Raw genomic sequence first — 17,819 nt, 5'->3', positions numbered from 1 at the left:
AGCATGTTCTCTGCCTTTCCTACACATTTCTCTGCTATTATTTGATCACTTCTTAACTAATGTGCTATGAGTCCACTGGTCTTTGCATCACACTAAGTGACTTGGACAAGATGATAACAGACTCACATGCTTAAGATGTTGTCCAATCTTCATGAGCTCTCTTGTGTTTGTGTTAGTAGGGTTAATGCATGTTCTGCTTGTGTGTGTGATTTTGTATACGTTTTTTTTTTTTTTTGCAGTGTTTCAGACTCCTCCTCAATTTTCCAACTTAAGCAGTCAGTTTTCTTTTCCCCAGGTTTGCTAACCCAAATTTTGATTTCCCACATTAAATAATTCCTATGTGTTCTCACCTAGTCTTCTCACTCTGTTGTCCTCTCACTCTGTTGTCCTCTCCCACTTCAACAGTCCAACAGCCGGCAGTTCTCCTTCAGCTTTGTCCTGTGTTCCACTGTCTCTTCTTGCCATTTTCTCCAAAGGTGGCAAATGTCAAACTCCAACAGTCTCCTCAGTTCTCCTCAAAAGTTTTCTTCACATGCACAGTGAAGTTGCAGCTTGTTGGAAACACAGTGCCATTCATTCAATCAGGCAGGATGATGGGTTTGCTCTTCTTCTCTGATGCTGTTTATCCACATTGCTGCTGCTTGTTGGGAGCTCTTCTTCTCCGATGCTGTCTCTTTATCTGCCATGTTATTGCTCTTTGGAGCTGCATTCCTTGTCTTCAGGAGGAGTGAGAGCTCGCTTGTGAGTTTGAGAGACACATGGTGCTGTAAATAAGTTAGCCAGAAACTTGGCCTGAATGTTTCCAATGATGTTAAACTATAACTTTCTTCCGACCACTGCATGTGGAAAATTGATTCAGGTCTGCTTTTCACCTGAAAGTGACAAACTAAGACATTTTCATTATTATCATCACTGCTTAATCGACACACATCTCTCTCTCTCTCTCTCTTTTTTTTTGTGAACAGTCCTTTCTTAAAAGCAGAAAATGAGATTGTAGCTGTTCTTGGCTGATCAACACAAAACCTTTTTCCTATGATTTTTTCATCTACAATGTAAATTTTGTCTCTTTTTCACTCTTTTGTTGCTTTTTTGCTTTACTATAGCTGGTGACCTGCAGAATCACCGCTCTCACAATCAGAGGCAATTACTTTTACACAGCGCACAGAAGCACTGTGACGTCAGACACATTCACACTCACTTTTTCATCTGCGTAAATAAATCATGTGGCTGATGATATGTGCCATGGTGATCCATAGGCATGATCATAAGTTTATTTAATTATTTCCAACCCAACAAAACAAATAAACAAAAACATGATGCTGATGCTCTACACACATGAGTCAAGATGCAGAAAAACTGCTCACGGAAACTCTGCACACTCCAGTTATCACAGTTATCATAGTTCTGTTTCCCTCTCTTTGAGGAGTTCTCAGGCAGCTCTTGATCTGATAATGTGTAGCTTGCTCATCAGCTCAGAAGAAACCGCAACGCAACCTCACACAGTGGTTGCGCGCTTTGCCCACAGTGGCAAAGACTTGCACTTTCATATTCAATTCAGCTTCTCCATCATGTACTTTTAGATGTTTCATACAGGGTTCAGCATATTAGTTGTTTTCACCGGTGTGCTCTATATCTCAACAATGGCTCATAATAAGACGACAGTCTTTCACACAGATCAAGTGCCTCTATGCACTTCATTATATCACTTCACCTCATATGTCATTGTACTGAACTTGAGCAACCCTGAGCTTAATGCAGATTACTTTTAACAACTATCCACCTCAATTAAATCTATGGTCTGGCACACAGGCTGTTGTCGATCAGGGCAAGCTAAAGAATAAACATTTTACTGTATGTCAGCAAGGGGTGGGGGAAAGCCATTCACCAGAGCATATCTTAAGTGCTGCTGATGTGGGCTGGCCTTCTCCACACGCTCTTCAAGGCTGGTGTGTTTTCTGAAAACTTCTGACATTTGAATCTCTTCCATTTATAAGCCTGCGATTAACTGCACGGCTCAGGTCCGCGTGAACCCGCGCAGCTAAGGAGCCGTCGCTCTTTTTTATTTAAATACTTTGTGCTGCCAGGAGCAAAGTCCTGCATAAACGTCTGTCACCCTCTGACGCACTCTTGGTTGCTTAGGAACCCATGATAACAACAGCAGCCGGTGTCACAGACCACGTGTTCTGCTCCACACCCACTCATACAAACACACTCAAACAAAACAACAACAACAACAACACAAAATAGGCCTATTGTCCAGCACAATCTCGACCCAGCGGAACTTCTCAATTCCCCACAAAGCGGCGGATCCCACAAAGTGGTCTACATTTCTCCCCACTAAGACGGCGAACCAAAAAAGTTCGAACTGCGCAACTCTGCAACTTAATGCTTCTGTACAAAAAAACCCCACTGAGCGGCTTTGTACATCGCCCCACTAAGACGGCGAATTTTAGCCCCACTGAGCGGCCACGGACAACGCCCCACTGAGCGGCGAAGACGTACAGACGACGAATTTTAGCTCCACTAAGCAGCCACGGACAAAACCCCACTGAGCGGCGAAGACGTACAGTTATAGAGTTGGACTCTAAACTTACTCGGTGTTGCTTAGTGTGTAGTATAGCCTCAGATCCCGCCGATCGTCATTCATCAAGGAGAGAAAACAGACAGCTAATCCACTGGCCCGATGACAAATTCTCACGTCTCGGGACTTTACTACAGGAACTTCCTGGCTGACGTCAGTCTTTCAGCGTGTCTCTTCTCCCCTCGGTGAATGTCGACTCCAGGGCTCCGGCTCTCGAAGGACCAATTAATGATAGGTTTGTAGCTTGAACCTATTCGCTGGAACGTTGAAGACAATATAATTACACAGCAAAAGCATTGAACACCAAGTAGGCAAAGTTCTTCGTGTTACTCATGCATGAGGGAGACCTGCCTGGAGCCAAGTGTCGTTCCACCACTTGACCTCCATCAGACTCTCAGCCAGGTTCCCCATAGCACTCCTTTTATTGTGGTTACATGAATATGCATAGGGTCATTAACATATGATGTCTACATACACACAAAGAGTACCTTGCATGTGTGTGTGTGTGTGTGTGTGTGTGGGGGGGGGGGGGGGGGGGTCAGAGTGTGACCCCATAAATGACTTCCCTTAACCTGCTGGTCTGGAAAATCCAACAGTTCATCTAAACATCTAAAAGCACTTAGACTAGAACAGACGTAGCTACGTTAATCCTACCGTAAAACAATAAGACAAGGTACGACCTCTCTCATGCTCCTAGGATGTAGGTGTGCATTCCAGTGTGGAATACACACCAAGCCTTTGTAGCCTGCTAAAGATCACACATCCTATCACTACACAATTGATTATACACCTCTAAGCATATATGGTTAAATATTTCTAAGCATAAATGACAATCAACAATACAAAACCTAACAGGTACCACCGGCTGGTCCACTTCCTGGACGTGATCATCGTTACCACCTGGCTGCTCTACAGAAGAGACTGTGAAGGCACTGGCATGGAGCAGAAAGACCAAATGAGGCTCTATACCTTCAAATTATACATTGCAGATGGCCTCTGCATGTGTGGGAGGAGCCTGGAGAAGAAGAGAGGTCGTCCCAGCCAGTCCATTGCTGGTGCATATGAGGAGAAAGGACGCACAGCCCCCATTCCAGTCCAAGATGTCCGCCTGGATCAAACAGCCCACTGGCTGATCATGACTGGGGACGATGCAGGGTGCCAGGGTGCAATGGTGCACCAAACGTGCACCTCTGCTTCACCTCCGACTGCAACTGCTTCCTGAGGTTCCCCGCTGAATGAACAAGACAGATCCCTGATCCAATGTTGGATGTATTTTGGTGTTTTATTGTTCTGTGAAATGTTTGCATTGTTTACTTGTTTGTTTATTCGTTCAACCTTGTTGTACTAATACAACTTAATACAGAATAACTTGGAGTTGGACTACCCTTGTTGCACAACGTTGCCTTGATGCAACAAACCAATATCTGTTTGGGGGTGAAATTTTATGACTGATATATTATTAGCTTTTATTTTGTTTGTGTGACCTTTGACTTTAAACCTGGACATCTGTGGGACTGAGTGACCCTCGAGGTGACCCCCTTTTTTCCCCCCCATCCATCCATTCGCTTCCGCTTATCCTTTTCAGGGTCACGGGGGCGCTGGAGCCTATCCCAGGTGTCATAGGGCGAGAGGCGGGGTACACCCTGGACGGGTCGCCGGTCTGTCGCAGGGCCAACACACAGGGACAGACAACCATTCACACTCACTTTCACACCTAGTGGCAATTTGGATTATCCAATTAACCTATCCCCACAAGCTGGATGTCGTTGTACGGTGGGAGGAAGCCGGAGTACCCGGAGAGAACCCACGCAAACATGGAGAGAACATGCAAACATGGGATGAACATGCAAACTCCACACAGAAAGCCCCGGCCTGATGGTGGAATTGAACTCAGGACCTCCTTGCTGTGCGGCAACAGTGCTAACCACCGTGCTGCCCTTTTTGTTTCTTTTAATTGAGAAAATGTTATTTTTTTATTTAGTTTTATTCTAATCGGTAAACAGATAATTACCATTGCAGAGGTGAGGGAGGAGACGCGCTGCTTCAGCTTTCATTCTAAACGACTTCTGAGCTGCCACTCGACTGATTACAGACGGTTATTGAACACTGAAATATTTGCTGGGATCATTTTCAAATGGCTCTGAAATATGATTAAAGCTTTTATCTGTTCGGACAAACTGTAGCCTCAAACATCAGACTCAATATTGAGTGCAGAAGTGGTTTATTTAACATTCCCATTGCTGTGCTGTGAATGCGAGCGCTCGGCTTATTATTAGAAAGCATCGACGCAGTCAGAAACACCTGAAAGCACACACACAGGAAGTGACCTGAAGGCCACTCCAAAGTCTTCATTTTGTTTTTCTAAAGCCACTCAGAGTCGGACTTGGATCATTGTCCTGCTGCAGATACAAAATGTGCTTCAGCTTGAGGTCATGAAGGTGTTTACTTGTGTTATCTTGTTGCTGTTGATGAGTGGGAAACACTCTGTTTCCTCAGATTGAACATACACAAGACATGACAACACCACATGGCACCTGTGCACACCACAGCACAACAACACAGGAAATGGTTCGTGGCTGTCAGAGGTTTCAGATTCTGTTTGGAATAAAGCTCAGTGATAAAAATTGTGAACAGTGAAATCTGAAGATCTGAAACTGTAGAGGAGGATGGACGAGGTATTAAACTTCAGTCACACGGCACCTCCGACCTTTGTCTTCTCAGACATTTCTCTGAAATGTCAGATACTAATGTTGTGACCTTAGAAGTGGCAGTGCTGCTTCCTCTTCTTCATTGTGAGAGTCAGGATTTGCGTCATGAGGTTAACAGAAAGCGGGTACTTCATAACAGAAAAAGGAGAACTGACACGGATGTAGAGCTGGATGTTCATCATTGCTGTTTCATCAGATTTGATGGAGCTGCATCTGAGAAGCAGCGGTTCAGTTTCCACGTCTGTGGCTGACTGATTTCTGTTTTCAGGTGAAAATTTTAAAGAAAGGTAAAGAGCACAAAATTCAAATCATACCTACACACCTGAAAAACACCTTTTTTATAATTATAACACTGCTGATGTGGGTTTAATCCACATGAGTTCTCGCTTTCATGTCACACCTGATGTGCCCAAATACAGATCTCACATGATTACCTCAGATACAGCTGATGGTTTGGTTTGTTCTTATAAAAACTCTAATCATGCCTTACTTTCTAATAGGTCCTCTCACTTGACCACTAACAGCCGATTGTCTGTTTAATTCAACCTGCTTGGAAATTTTCAATTCCATTGTTCTGCTCACAACCAGGTCTGTAAAACCTAAAACCCAGCCTTGGTTCATACATGATACCAGAGAACTCAGAGAGGTGTGCAGAAAATAGAAAAGGACAGACTTCAGGTATCGTTTGATGTTCTCAGAGAATCTTTGTTAAATTATCAGAAGGTCGTGAGAGCAGCAAAAACAGTATTTCTCTAAGATTGTGTCTAATAACTGTCACAGACTTCATTCACTTATTATTAACTCAGTTCTTAATCTGCTGCTGCTCCCCATGCAGCTTCGAAAGCAACGTATGAAACCTGCTGAAATTCTTCATTAATGGGATCACAGATATCAGGTCTCATATTACCCTCCCCAGAGATGGGCAGTAACACGTTACTGTAATCCGATTACTTTTTTCAAGTAACGAGTAAAGTAAGGGATTACTATTGCAAAAATGGTAATTAGATTACCGTTACTTTCCCGTAGGAACGCTGCGTTACTGCGTTACTAAAACCGTGAGTTTTTTGCGAGTGTCTCATGACAGTGACGTAAGCGAGTGCGACGTTGGTGACAACAGCTGTGTGCAGATCAACAATGGATCATATATCGAGTGCAGAGAGAGTATGAGCGTGCAGCGTTTAAAGCGTGGAAGTACTGACCTTACTTTGAGTTTGATTCCATAAAAAGTGACAAAAACATTAGTGTCAGCTGTGCGTGGGAAGAAAACTTCTTTTTACACCGAAAAAACCCCTAAACTTCCAACAAGCACCGAGTAGCTACGAGGTAATGGGAAATTCACAGAGAAACTCGCGGATTCTTCCACTGACCGCGGCACACCTGCACCAGGGTAAACCTCCGCCTACCCCACTCCTGCTTTACAGGTGAAAATAGAGCAACAGGACCGCTGAGTCTTTGACTTTATTTATTTTCTGCTGTGTTTTACTTGCATCTATTTGAAAGACTGAGTGTAAACACAAAAAATATTTTATTTTATGTGCTGGAATGTGCAGAAAATAGGTTTAAATGTTAGACAAATTTCTTCCAGTCAGAGAATGCTGCAGATAATTTAATGTTTGCTTCATGTGTAAAGTTAAAAGATTAAAACTAATAAAACAAGTTTTAAAAAGAGACTTTTCCATTTGATTACATTTTGTATGATGGATTATGCAGAAAAAGTAGAATTGGGCTGAAAGGTCTGTCGCTTTGTCACCTATTCAGGGTGTAAATAATTTTTTTAAAAAGTAACTAAGTAACTAATTACTTTTGAAAATAAGTAATCAGTAAAGTAACGGGATTACTTTTGGGGGGAAGTAATCAGTAATTAGTTAATTAGTTACTGATTACTTTTTTCAAGTAACTTGACCAACACTGATCCTTCCTGCAACCGACCCATCTGTTCAAACACCAGCTTCGGTTGCTTTTGACCACTTTGAGCTTGTGTCCTTTTCATTACTGAGTGAAGTCAATGTTGGAGTGATATTTTATAATTGTCATTTGTACTTAGAAACCTATAATCAATAATGCTTAGAGATATATAATCGATTGCATATTGATAGAATGTCTGATCCTTAGTAGTCTGCAAAGACTCTGAATGCTCTGGCACACCACACACGTCCTAAGGTCATGCGAGAGGTCGTACCTTCTCTTTCTGATATATAGTATGAGAGCACACATACTCTGTATCTGTTTAAGTATAAGAGCCCTTTGTTTAAGTGGACCGCTGGACTCCTGGCGTCGGCTTTTTAAGGAGGCGTTTAGGGTCATATTTTGACCCACATACACACACACACACGCATACCTATACTATACACAGAAGGGTACTCTTTGTTCACATGTATGCCTGTTTAAGATGTCATATGTTGATGAACCTATGCATATTCATGTAACCACAATAAAGAGCAGTGCTACAGAGGGGCTGGCTGAGAGCGACTGGGGTTTGAGCGGCAGGAACAGCGCTCATCTCGGCCGTCTCCCTTGTGCACGAGATCACACAAAGAGCTCTGGTGGCTGGTGTGTTGTTTTTGTCACAGCTGGGGCAGCAGCCGTGTGAGGTGTGGGAAAGAGGACTTGAAGGCAGCACTTACTGAGATGCGAGGGTGGTTTATTATAAAAGGCTGAACACAAAGAGGGGAAGGTAAAACAGAACTTAGGAGAACTAAACTGGAAGAAGCTAAACTATAGAACGACAAACCTGAACACGAAGGGAGGACAGCAGGGGGAGCACACAGTGGATTCACAAAGAGTTTCCAGGAGATGAACACGGAGACGGAGCTCACTGAGTAATGCAGAGTATGACAGGAGAACACAGAGTAATGTGGAGGAACACAGGCAGACACACACTATAAATACACAGAGGGACACTGGGAAATCACACACAGGTGGGAGACACAGCTGGACCTGATTAACCTGACGAGGAACACTAACACCAGGGACCAACAGGGAGCACCAACCCAGAAACCCAGCATCCAAAAACCCCAAAACACAAACCATCCCAAAACAGTCCACAAATAATAATGATAATAATAACAATAATAACTACACCAAACACAAAATCACTGAGTCCACGGACTCAGGACCATGACAGTTGTTGCCATTGTAGTGAACTGTCTTGGTTGTTCCAGCAATCGGTTTGTGCCTAGATAAACCTAACAGTCAACAACTTGAAACCCACCAGATGTTCTCTGGATATTGTTCAATCGCGTTTGCTGAAAGATGTTTTTGATATTGTGGGTATGAGTTTGCTTTCTGTTGTCATTAGGGTGTGTCGACTTCAAACGTGCTGTGGTGGAACCTATTCTTAAAAAGCAAATATCAGTTTTATCCAACTTCAAACCAAATTGCCTTTTTGTTCTAAAGTCCAGGACAAAGTTGTCCTCCTTCAGCTCCAGACCTTTCTCAAAAAACATGGCATTAGTGACGCATTTCAGTCTGGTTAAAGCGCACCACAGCACTGAAACTGCTCTTTTAAAAGGTTTTAATGACATTTGAACTTTTACTGACTTGGGAGATTTTGCCATTTTAATACTATTAGACCTCAGTGCCGCCTTTGATACTGTAGATCATGGGATTCTTATCTCTCGGCTTGTACACTGTGTCGGAGTCAAAGGGACTGCATTGCAGTGGTTTAAATCTGACCTGTCCGACCGTGGTTTTTCTGTTAGATTGGGGGATACATAATCCTCAAAGACCTCACTGTCTTGTGGGGTCCCCCAGGGGTCCATTCTTGGCCCAGTTCTTTTTTCAGGTTACATGCTCCCTGTGGGTTCAGTTTTTTAGAAACCTGGCATCTCATTCCTTTGTTACGCAGACGACGCACAGATTTACCTGTGACTGAAACGTAAATCTGTGAATCCTCTGAACGTTTTTAACCTAAATGAACAGAAAACAAAGGTGATTGTGTTTGGTCCCTGTGACCACTGCGACTTCGGCCCCTTAGAAATGTATAAAAATCCCTTTGTGAGGAACTTCGAGTCAAAACTCACTCCTAACGTTTGATAAACAGATAAATGCTGTAATCAAGTCCAGTTTCTTTCATCTTCGGCTACTTGCCAATGAGAAGCCATTTCTCTGTTTCAGAGAGCTATCCATGCCTTTGTTTCATCTCGTCTCGACGACTGTAATACTCTTTACTCTGGTGTTAGTCTGTCACCAGTTAGCCGTCTGCAGCTGGTCCAAAACGCTGCGGCACAGTTACTAACTGGCACATGCAAGCGAGAGCATATATCTCCCATACTGGCATCCTTACACGGGCTGCCTGTTAGTTTTTAAGATTTTATCATTTGTTTTTGCACAGGTTAGCGCCCTCATACCTTCCTGATCTTTTGAATTGGTACACTCCTGCAAGATCGCTGAGGTCGAAAGCTGTCCAGAGGTCCAGATTAAATCACAGAGGAGATCGGGTATACAAACAAATACATTTCACTAATATAAATTACTGTATTATTACTGTTCTTAAGATTTCAGGCTGATCAAACAAAAATAAGAAAATAAAGAAATTTGTATTAAAATACTAATTTTTTGATGACATTTGGCCACACTCTGATGTTTTTATATCTGAAGGACTGAAATATAATCAGCAGCTGAGACGCATTTTTTCTAAACACTGTCTCTGTGGCTTTTAAACCCCAAAACACGCTGCGCCAAAAACTGGTCCACCCCAAGGATCGGGTCCCCCGACACACACAGAGTAACATAGTGTACGCTGGTAAGTGCAGGAGGATTGGCAGGATTTATACATCGAGGAAACCAAACAACCTCTGACTAAGAGGATGGCACAACACAGAAGAGCCACCTCGTCAGGCCAGGACTCTGCAGTCTATTCACACCTACAGGCCAGTGGACACTCTTTCAATGATGAGGATGTAACATCCTGGACAGGGAGGAACGCTGGTTTGAGGGCGGAGTCAAGGAGGCCGTTTACGTGAAAAGGGAAAGACCATCTCTGAATAGAGGAGGGGGCCTAAGGGTACATCTGTCACCATCTTACATGCTGTGATTGCAGCCATTCCCCAGCTCTCTGTGAATGGGACTCATTTGCATAATTATGATGAAGGAACTGACCTCCCAGCCCATTGTTCCTTCACTGGGCTGGTTTCAGTCATTATGCAAATGTACTGTTGATAAGATTGAGACCTGCAGTCAGCTGAGTCTGAAGAAGTCACCTGGATGAATGAGAAAATGTTTCTCCCGCTGAAAACGTCCAGATGAACAGAATCAACTTTTGGAGATTTACTTACTTGGCTGATTGAGCATCAAGACGTTTCATCATGACAACTTGGGCGACCGTGGCTCAGGGGGTTGGGAATCGCATCTGTAACCGGAAGGTCGCCGGTTCGATCCCTGGGCTCTCTGTCCTGGTCGTTGTGTCCTTGGGCAAGACACTTTACCCTACTTGCCTACTGGTGTTGGCCAGAGGGGCCGATGGCGCGATATGGCAGCCTCGCTTCTGTCAGTCTGCCCCAGGGCAGCTGTGGCTACAACTGTAGCTGCCTCCACCAGTGTGTGAATGAATAGTGGTATTGTAAAGCGCTTTGGGTGCCTTGAAAAGCGCTATATGAATCTAATCCATTATTATTATTATTAACTCTAAACCAATACAATCCTTTTGCTCCACCTCTCGTCATTCCCCACGGAGCTTCGACAGGACTGCTGACCACAGTGTTTTAGCCAGTCTGCCCAGGGCGGCTAACACTGTTGTTCAGTCTGACACCACCGATGTCATTCAAGGCTATCCATATCTCGCCTTTATACCTCATTGACCTGGTTCAGATCACCATGCCTTCCCCCCAGCTAGCCACCGTGGGGCGCAGGGCTTTCTGCTGCTCTGCCCCCCGTCTTTCGAACTCTCTTCCTTCTGAGATAAGAAACATCACTTCCCTCCCTCTTTTTAAGTCCAGACTCAAAACTCACCTGTTCACATTAGTCTATTCCACATGCATTTTTCCATCCTGCTACTTTCATTTATTTGCTCAACGTTTTATCCTTATTATTTTATAAATTGTTATGTTTGTTGTTGTTATTGATTGTGTACAGTGTCCTTGAGTGTTTTGAAAGGCGATTTATTAAATAAATTGTATTATTATTATTATCATTATTATTAGAAGAGATGTAAGATTTGTTTGATATGCAAGTACAAAAATCCGTCCAGCGGGACAGATCGGAGTCTTTGTCGGACCAATTCTGGCCCCGAACCTAATGTTTGACATCCCTGATCATAACGTTTGTTTTCAGCAGCATCAAAGCACAGGGCAAACTTCATAACGCTGATACGTTTTTCTTCATTTTAAATGCTTACAGACACAAACTCACTCACTGCACACTTTAACACACAGACACACACACAGCAAAATGACCTGATCCAGAAGAAAAGACTGTCAGAACTCTTTTTGCCTCCTATTATTGTCAGAAAGCTTTCAGGAAGGCTGTACAGAAGCATGACGGACGACCACAGCCGCCCTCCTCTGGGGAACAGGAACCTGCCGGCCACTACCTGCTCCCACTGGAGGAGTGGGTATGGGTGCACAGGTAGGCAGTGTCGATGCAGGCCTCACCGTAGAGACCGGCCACTTCCATGGGGAGCTGACAGACTTTCTATTAGCTGCATCCGGTGCTTAGACCGGTCCTGCAGCTGGTCCCACTGGCTGGCCCCGTGTTGGTTCCACCACGCCACACTCCTGGCTATCAGCACCACTGTAGATGCATGTTGGACCCAACCACATTGTAACACATTCAGAATACATGTCTTTATTTCCAGTTGCTGTACACTCCAACGCACTTGGCTGCAGCCTTGCAGCTGCCAGCCACACATCAACAACAACAACCACAGTCCAGTTAACCAGTTAGACCCTGGCTTTGGTTCAGTCTGATGACACGGTGCCCCCCTCCCCAACCCGTGCTGAACCCGTCTTCTCATTCTAGAGACAGAAGCCTTCAAACTGCTGCAAGGCAAACAAGTCACCTCAGACTGACTTAAACATGCAGAGAATAAGGCACCTTTTCTTTTTTAAATTAAACACACAAAGTTGACGTGCCAGTCTGTTCACATTGCTTGCATGAAGGAGTGGCTGCAACACTTCCTCTTATAGGGAGCGACTGAAACAGAAGCACAGCAGTTTCTACACTGTGTGATTAACTCGTGCAGTTCATGTAAACTTGAATTTAAGAACAACAGAAAATATTAGAGGAGCTACGTCAGCTTTACCCATCAAAGAGGACAGACTTACTGCAGCAGGTAGGCAGAGTCCTTCTTGTTCTTGCTCTTTAACAGCTTGTACTACAGACGGTTGGAGGAACAGCAAACTTTTATTAATCCAGAGTTTTGTCTCTCAGGTTTTTATTTACAAAAGAAAGAACTTAAAGTCAGGCAGTAATAGAGCAACAAAACGTTGACAGGAAACCCACAGAAGGAGCATTACCACCAACCTGGCATCCCAACACACACACACACACACACACACACGCACACACACACGCACGCACACCACACACACACACACACACACACACACACACACACACACACACACGCACGCACACACACACACACACCACACACACACACACACACACACACACACCTAAGCTGCTTTTTCAGTGATTTAGTTATTGAACCTTAAAGATCTAAAGTATTCTTTGACATTTTCAAGTGAAAAAAATAATCTGTTGGTGAAATCTGACAAATGTAATTACGGGTTAATAACAGCCTTATAACAACACCTACACCTCTTTCAGAGCGCTGACAGATTTAATGAAAGAGAAATGAAGCAGATCAGAGTCGACATCTGTCTCATAGCTGGAGATGGTGTCTGACCACAAAATCCCAGCAGTCGAAGTTTTGTATCAGGCCCGCCCTGAGAGGGCGGAGCAAGCGTGACGTAAACGCAGTGGTAGAAACGTCATAGGCATCAGGTGTGGCCAGGCAGGCAGCCGTGTTGAGACAAACCAGTGGGTTTTCGTTCACGATGGAGAAGAAAAGCTTTTATTTCTTCTTTGGTAGGTCTGATTTTGACTTTATTGCACTTTTACTTTCATAAATCCGTCAGCGTGAAGCAGTGGGGTGATGATTCAGCCATTCTGCTTGTGACCTTTCAGTGGCCTGGAGCTAGCTGCTGCTAACAGGCTGTAGCTTAAAAACATGTGGTTATTGATAATTATTTATTTATTATTAAATAATTAAATTATAACTTTGTTTGGTTGGTTGTTCTGTGTGTCAGTACGAGAGGAAGCTGTGACGTTTCCACAGCACTATGCTGTGTGTGATAGTGGGAAGTACAGTATTGTTGTTGTATTAAAGCGCGGCGCCTGCTTCTTAAAGATACAGTTAACCAATCAAACAAACATTCATTCATTTTTTGTTCAATGAAATTTATTGAATGTGACAAACTGCTCACACTGTGATCTATTACGTTTGTTAGAGTTAATAAAATCATGAAAATGAAATAATCATAAAACACGTTACTGATATACTGCAGTTCTCCGTGTACTGCTGTTCATTATACTATGATTTCTGAATCTTTCCACCAAATTGTTAAATGAAAACTATTATTCATGGATGTTACCATGTTATGAACAGGTTTGTCGTGTTGTACATGGGTGCAACTTTGTGCTGAGCATTGGGTGGGGGGTAAGATGTCTGTCTAAATAAATAAATAAATCTGGGTAAATTCCCGGATGATTAAACATGCAACTATTTTGATGATAATAACTGAAATGAGTAAATAAATTCAATAGCCTACTCATGCAAGATAATTCATCATTTTATTGGGGGGGCGGGGGGGGGGGGGGGGGTATTGGCTGGGTCTGATTATTGGAAATTACGCCCCTGTGTTGTTACACGTACATTAGTGCACCATTACTAACTGGTGTTGCCTCATAAGTATTTGTGCACACATCATTACCTTCAGTTTCTGGTTTTTATCCAGTTACAAAATGTCAACAGAACATGCTCATCTGAGCTCGCTGGTCATACAGTGTCTTACTGGGTTGGTGCTTTAGAAATTAACGTATTGTTTCCACATCATTAGCGCCTTGTTGCCTCTGTATTGTCCCACTATTACCACGTTTGTTTTGAAAACTTTGTTATAATTTTCATTAATAGTTGGACGGCTGACAGGTTGCATGATTTCAGACTACCAAAGGAGCGACTATGATGAATGGCGGTTATGGTTTCCTGTTCGTTCTGACTGAACCTTTGTCTGTTTCGTTGCAGCTCTCTGTGGGTTCCCACTGGTGGCAGCTTCCTCTGAAACTAATGGAACCAGAGGAGAGCCATTACTCTGGCAGTGCACACTCAGCAAACAGTTTGATCCACAGAAAGTCAGCATTTATTGGCAGAACCAAAACAATACTGAAATGCTCCACTATTACAGGAATGGAAAGGAGGATTTGGAACATCAAAGCTTGCCATTTGAAAACAGAACCAAAATCTTTCCTGATCAGTTACGATCTGGAAACTTGTCCCTTATCATCGATCCGCTGATGCATGAAGACAACCTGAAGTCCCTTAAAGTCGTTTTCAACCACGCAGGAGAAATCAAGGACAAACTCTGCCAAACCATGGTTCATGTAGCAGGTTGGTATCTGCGTCATTTTACAGCACATCAAACTTGTTATCTTATATATGTCATTAATACATATTTACAATATTTACAGCTAATTTTAAGGAGCCAAACATCGAGATCAACCAAAAGAAGATGACAGCAACTTGCATAACACAGGGGGGCTTTCCTGAACCTGAACTGGCATGGATTTCCACCGACCACGAAGGACATGAACGTGCACTGGAACCACCTGATGTTCCAACCCTGCAGATCCACAAGGAGGAAGACGGCACCTACAGCGTCATCAGCACAGCCAACATCACGGGGTCAAAGACGGTGACCTGCAACGTTTACAACCCAACTTCTAACAAGACTGTGGGAGCAACTGCAGCCCTGCCTGCAGGTACACAGAGGGTTACATCACCATTAATCAGCATCCAGCTGACAACTTGCATTGCTGAAATGAGCAGAGCTGCTGATCAGCTGCAGTTTTATTTGTTGTCCATTACTGTCACATCACAGCTAACTTACTTACACACCAAATAAACTGAAGCTACTATTTATGCCTTTACATTTCCACTACATTCATGATCCATGCAGTCACAATAACTTTATGTTGCAGTTGTGGGTGATGCACAATCTGCTTATTTACAGTTGAAGGTCTGCCTGTGGCTGAAACGGCTGGGATTGGAGTATTTATAGTAGCCATCGTACTTGTAGTACTGATAGTACTCATAGTACTCGTAGGACTCGCAGCCTTTGGCTACAAGAAATGTAAGTAAGCTTCTGAATGTTGTTCTTTTACAGTTTTAGCAGATACAATTATCTGATTTCGTGTCGAACAATAATTATGGACAGCTGATATTAATATGTAAACATCAAAATTTTAATTTATTACAAAAAATGTTGCGCACACGTTAGCCAGAGTGCTCTTAGTGTCACAGCAGCATCATTAACACTGAACAAAAGTTGGCGAGCGCCCCCTGCTGTCCTGGTTTGTGACTGACACATTTTTCTTTTGCTCTAGATCACCAACAGAGACAACGGAGGCCAGACAGCCCTGAGCCGTCAGCTGCTTATCTTTCCAACGGCGCTTTGCTAGCAGAGAATGGAGGTGTGTGCTAGTGCTGTACAGGAAGGTGGCGCTGCACACGGGCTGACCAGTACTGGCAGGACTTTGTCGGGGATACGTGTGTTAAACCAAACACTGCTGCTCTGCTGTACCTCAATGCAGGAACGCTGTCCTTCCATTCAGGGGCAGACAGCCAAAGAGAAAGCTCAGGAGAAGCACAGCTCTGAGGTCAGCTCTCCTGCCATCGAGGCAGGATGACCACAGATGAAGCCTGCATTAAGATTCAGAGTGAGACCAAGACTCTAAAGACCAGCTTCATCTCTGTGGCATTATTTAATTTAGAGCTTCACATGATGGGCTGTACCTCGTTATGCTCAGTATTTGTAATTCTTGCTTGAAACAGATTTCTGAGCTTTAACATTTCTCCCTCTGTGAAGATAAACTGAAGGATCTTGTTACTGTACTTACGTAGAAGGTATCTGGACTTCAGTATTTTCTGACAACTTTTTACTGCCTACATGTTAACACTACTTTCTACTCCTTGACTTTTCAAAACAGACTCATTACTTTTGGTTCAACGGTATCATTTATAGTGTTTATACTCTGGGTTAAAGCGGGCGTACGTATGTCGTCAGCTTCTAGTTTCTACAGAAGAGGAAAGAGCATCAAGGATGTTTCTCCAACGTTTCTATCGGCTCAACAAACATCAGCAAACACACAGTGTGTCTCACAGTGTGTCTCACAGTGTGTCTCACAGTGTGTGCTAAAGCTAAAGGTGAGAGCTACGTTCACCCAGAGATGGAGACAGATCAGAAAGACGGACAGGAGAGGAAGAGCTTAGACTTAATGTTTATATCCTTAACCATACTATGCAGTTACAACCTATAATTATCTGAGCTTAGTCCACAACAACATCGGCACGTTTAAAGTGAAATATTCTTTTACTCTCTTCACCTTAAAAACTATCCTAAAATATGATGACAGCATCCATCTCATCCTAGAACGACTAAACAGCCGATTCATGAACAAAATAGCTGACAGACATCAAAATGTGAAGATTTGTATTTCCCTTGAAGTCACTTTGTCCTCATGTAAACGCGTTCATGCACATTCACGTGTTTTCTTCCTACAGGACACCTGACCAACAAACATGTAATAGTATTTGTACAGTAACAGTATCCAGAGTACTTTAGGTTCGAATCACTGCTGCGGTTGTTTGGCTCAGCCAAACACGTGTGGTTCACATCCATGTGTGTCCACTCATGAGAAGGACACACATGTAGTCCTGCATTCACTTCATCAATGAATCCGAGTGAACGTTTGTCCTGCATTAACTCTGTGGGGTCTTCACCTTACAGTAACACGTGTGTTTGTTCACTGATGCTATATGAATAAAAGTGAACTACAGGTGTTCCTGAAACGTGTCTTTGTTAGAACAGGGCGGATGGATGAGCACAGCCCTCTCAGCACAGGGCTGACACCACTTTGCCCCTTATAAGAAATACAACACAAATTTATTAGGACAGGCTACTAAACCAGGCTTACAGGTAAAAGGTGTTTCATTTAGTGAAAGCTGATGATCCACTTCTCAAATAATCTCTAAGGATCTGAAGGAAGACATGCAAATATCTCTGCTCATTATTAGGCTAAAAGCGTGATATAGACAATTATATATTTTAGCAGCATAAGGCATATCACAGCCCTGCACACCAGCACAGCGCTTATATTATGCTTCAATCAAGATATAGTTATGATTTAACCACATTAGCTCAACGAGGTCACAAAAATATCCCACAATACCAGAAATGACATGCCCAGCACTACATAACCCACATGGAAAAGAAACAGTAAAAACTTATATGATTTACTCATGAAAGTGG

General features: G+C 43.3%; 1 protein-coding gene and 1 long non-coding RNA gene across 3 annotated transcripts; one reads left to right on the top strand and one right to left on the bottom strand.

The window, feature by feature from the left end:
• LOC120731397 lies at positions 1-920 on the bottom strand. The gene is made up of 2 exons (XR_005695337.1): positions 873-920; positions 1-816 (listed from the first exon to the last, which is right to left on the bottom strand). It is a non-coding gene; the product is annotated as an uncharacterized LOC120731397 (long non-coding RNA).
• Positions 921-12,408: 11,488 nt separating this feature from the next.
• On the top strand, positions 12,409-17,352 carry LOC120731063 (ICOS ligand-like). Of its 2 annotated transcripts, none has more exons than XM_040027827.1 (5): positions 12,409-12,559; positions 14,537-14,899; positions 14,980-15,270; positions 15,522-15,641; positions 15,895-17,352. In XM_040027827.1, exons 2-5 carry the CDS (start codon positions 14,680-14,682, stop codon positions 15,990-15,992), a joined length of 729 nt encoding a protein of 242 aa, XP_039883761.1. In that variant the 5' UTR covers positions 12,409-12,559; positions 14,537-14,679; the 3' UTR covers positions 15,993-17,352. The 2 variants fall into 2 exon arrangements, with proteins under 2 accessions (XP_039883761.1, XP_039883760.1); XM_040027826.1 differs by lacking the exon at positions 12,409-12,559 and adding an exon at positions 12,895-13,320.
• The last annotated feature ends 467 nt before the right edge of the window (positions 17,353-17,819 follow it).

Source organism: Simochromis diagramma, unplaced genomic scaffold, assembly GCF_900408965.1.
Source record: "Simochromis diagramma unplaced genomic scaffold, fSimDia1.1 OVJJ01000343.1, whole genome shotgun sequence".
Taxonomy (NCBI): domain Eukaryota; kingdom Metazoa; phylum Chordata; class Actinopteri; order Cichliformes; family Cichlidae; genus Simochromis; species Simochromis diagramma.
Note: the sequence above shows the minus strand (reverse complement) of the source record. Positions and strands in the feature narration are given on the sequence as shown.

Excerpts from the sequence above, each read along its gene's own strand:
- LOC120731063 (XM_040027826.1), top strand. The coding sequence starts at position 13,290 with ATGGAGAAGAAAAGCTTTTATTTCTTCTTTG. Across the intron at positions 15,271-15,521 it reads AACTGCAGCCCTGCCTGCAG|TTGAAGGTCTGCCTGTGGCT; the intron begins GTACACAGAGGG and ends GCTTATTTACAG. Across the intron at positions 15,642-15,894 it reads AGCCTTTGGCTACAAGAAAT|ATCACCAACAGAGACAACGG; the intron begins GTAAGTAAGCTT and ends CTTTTGCTCTAG.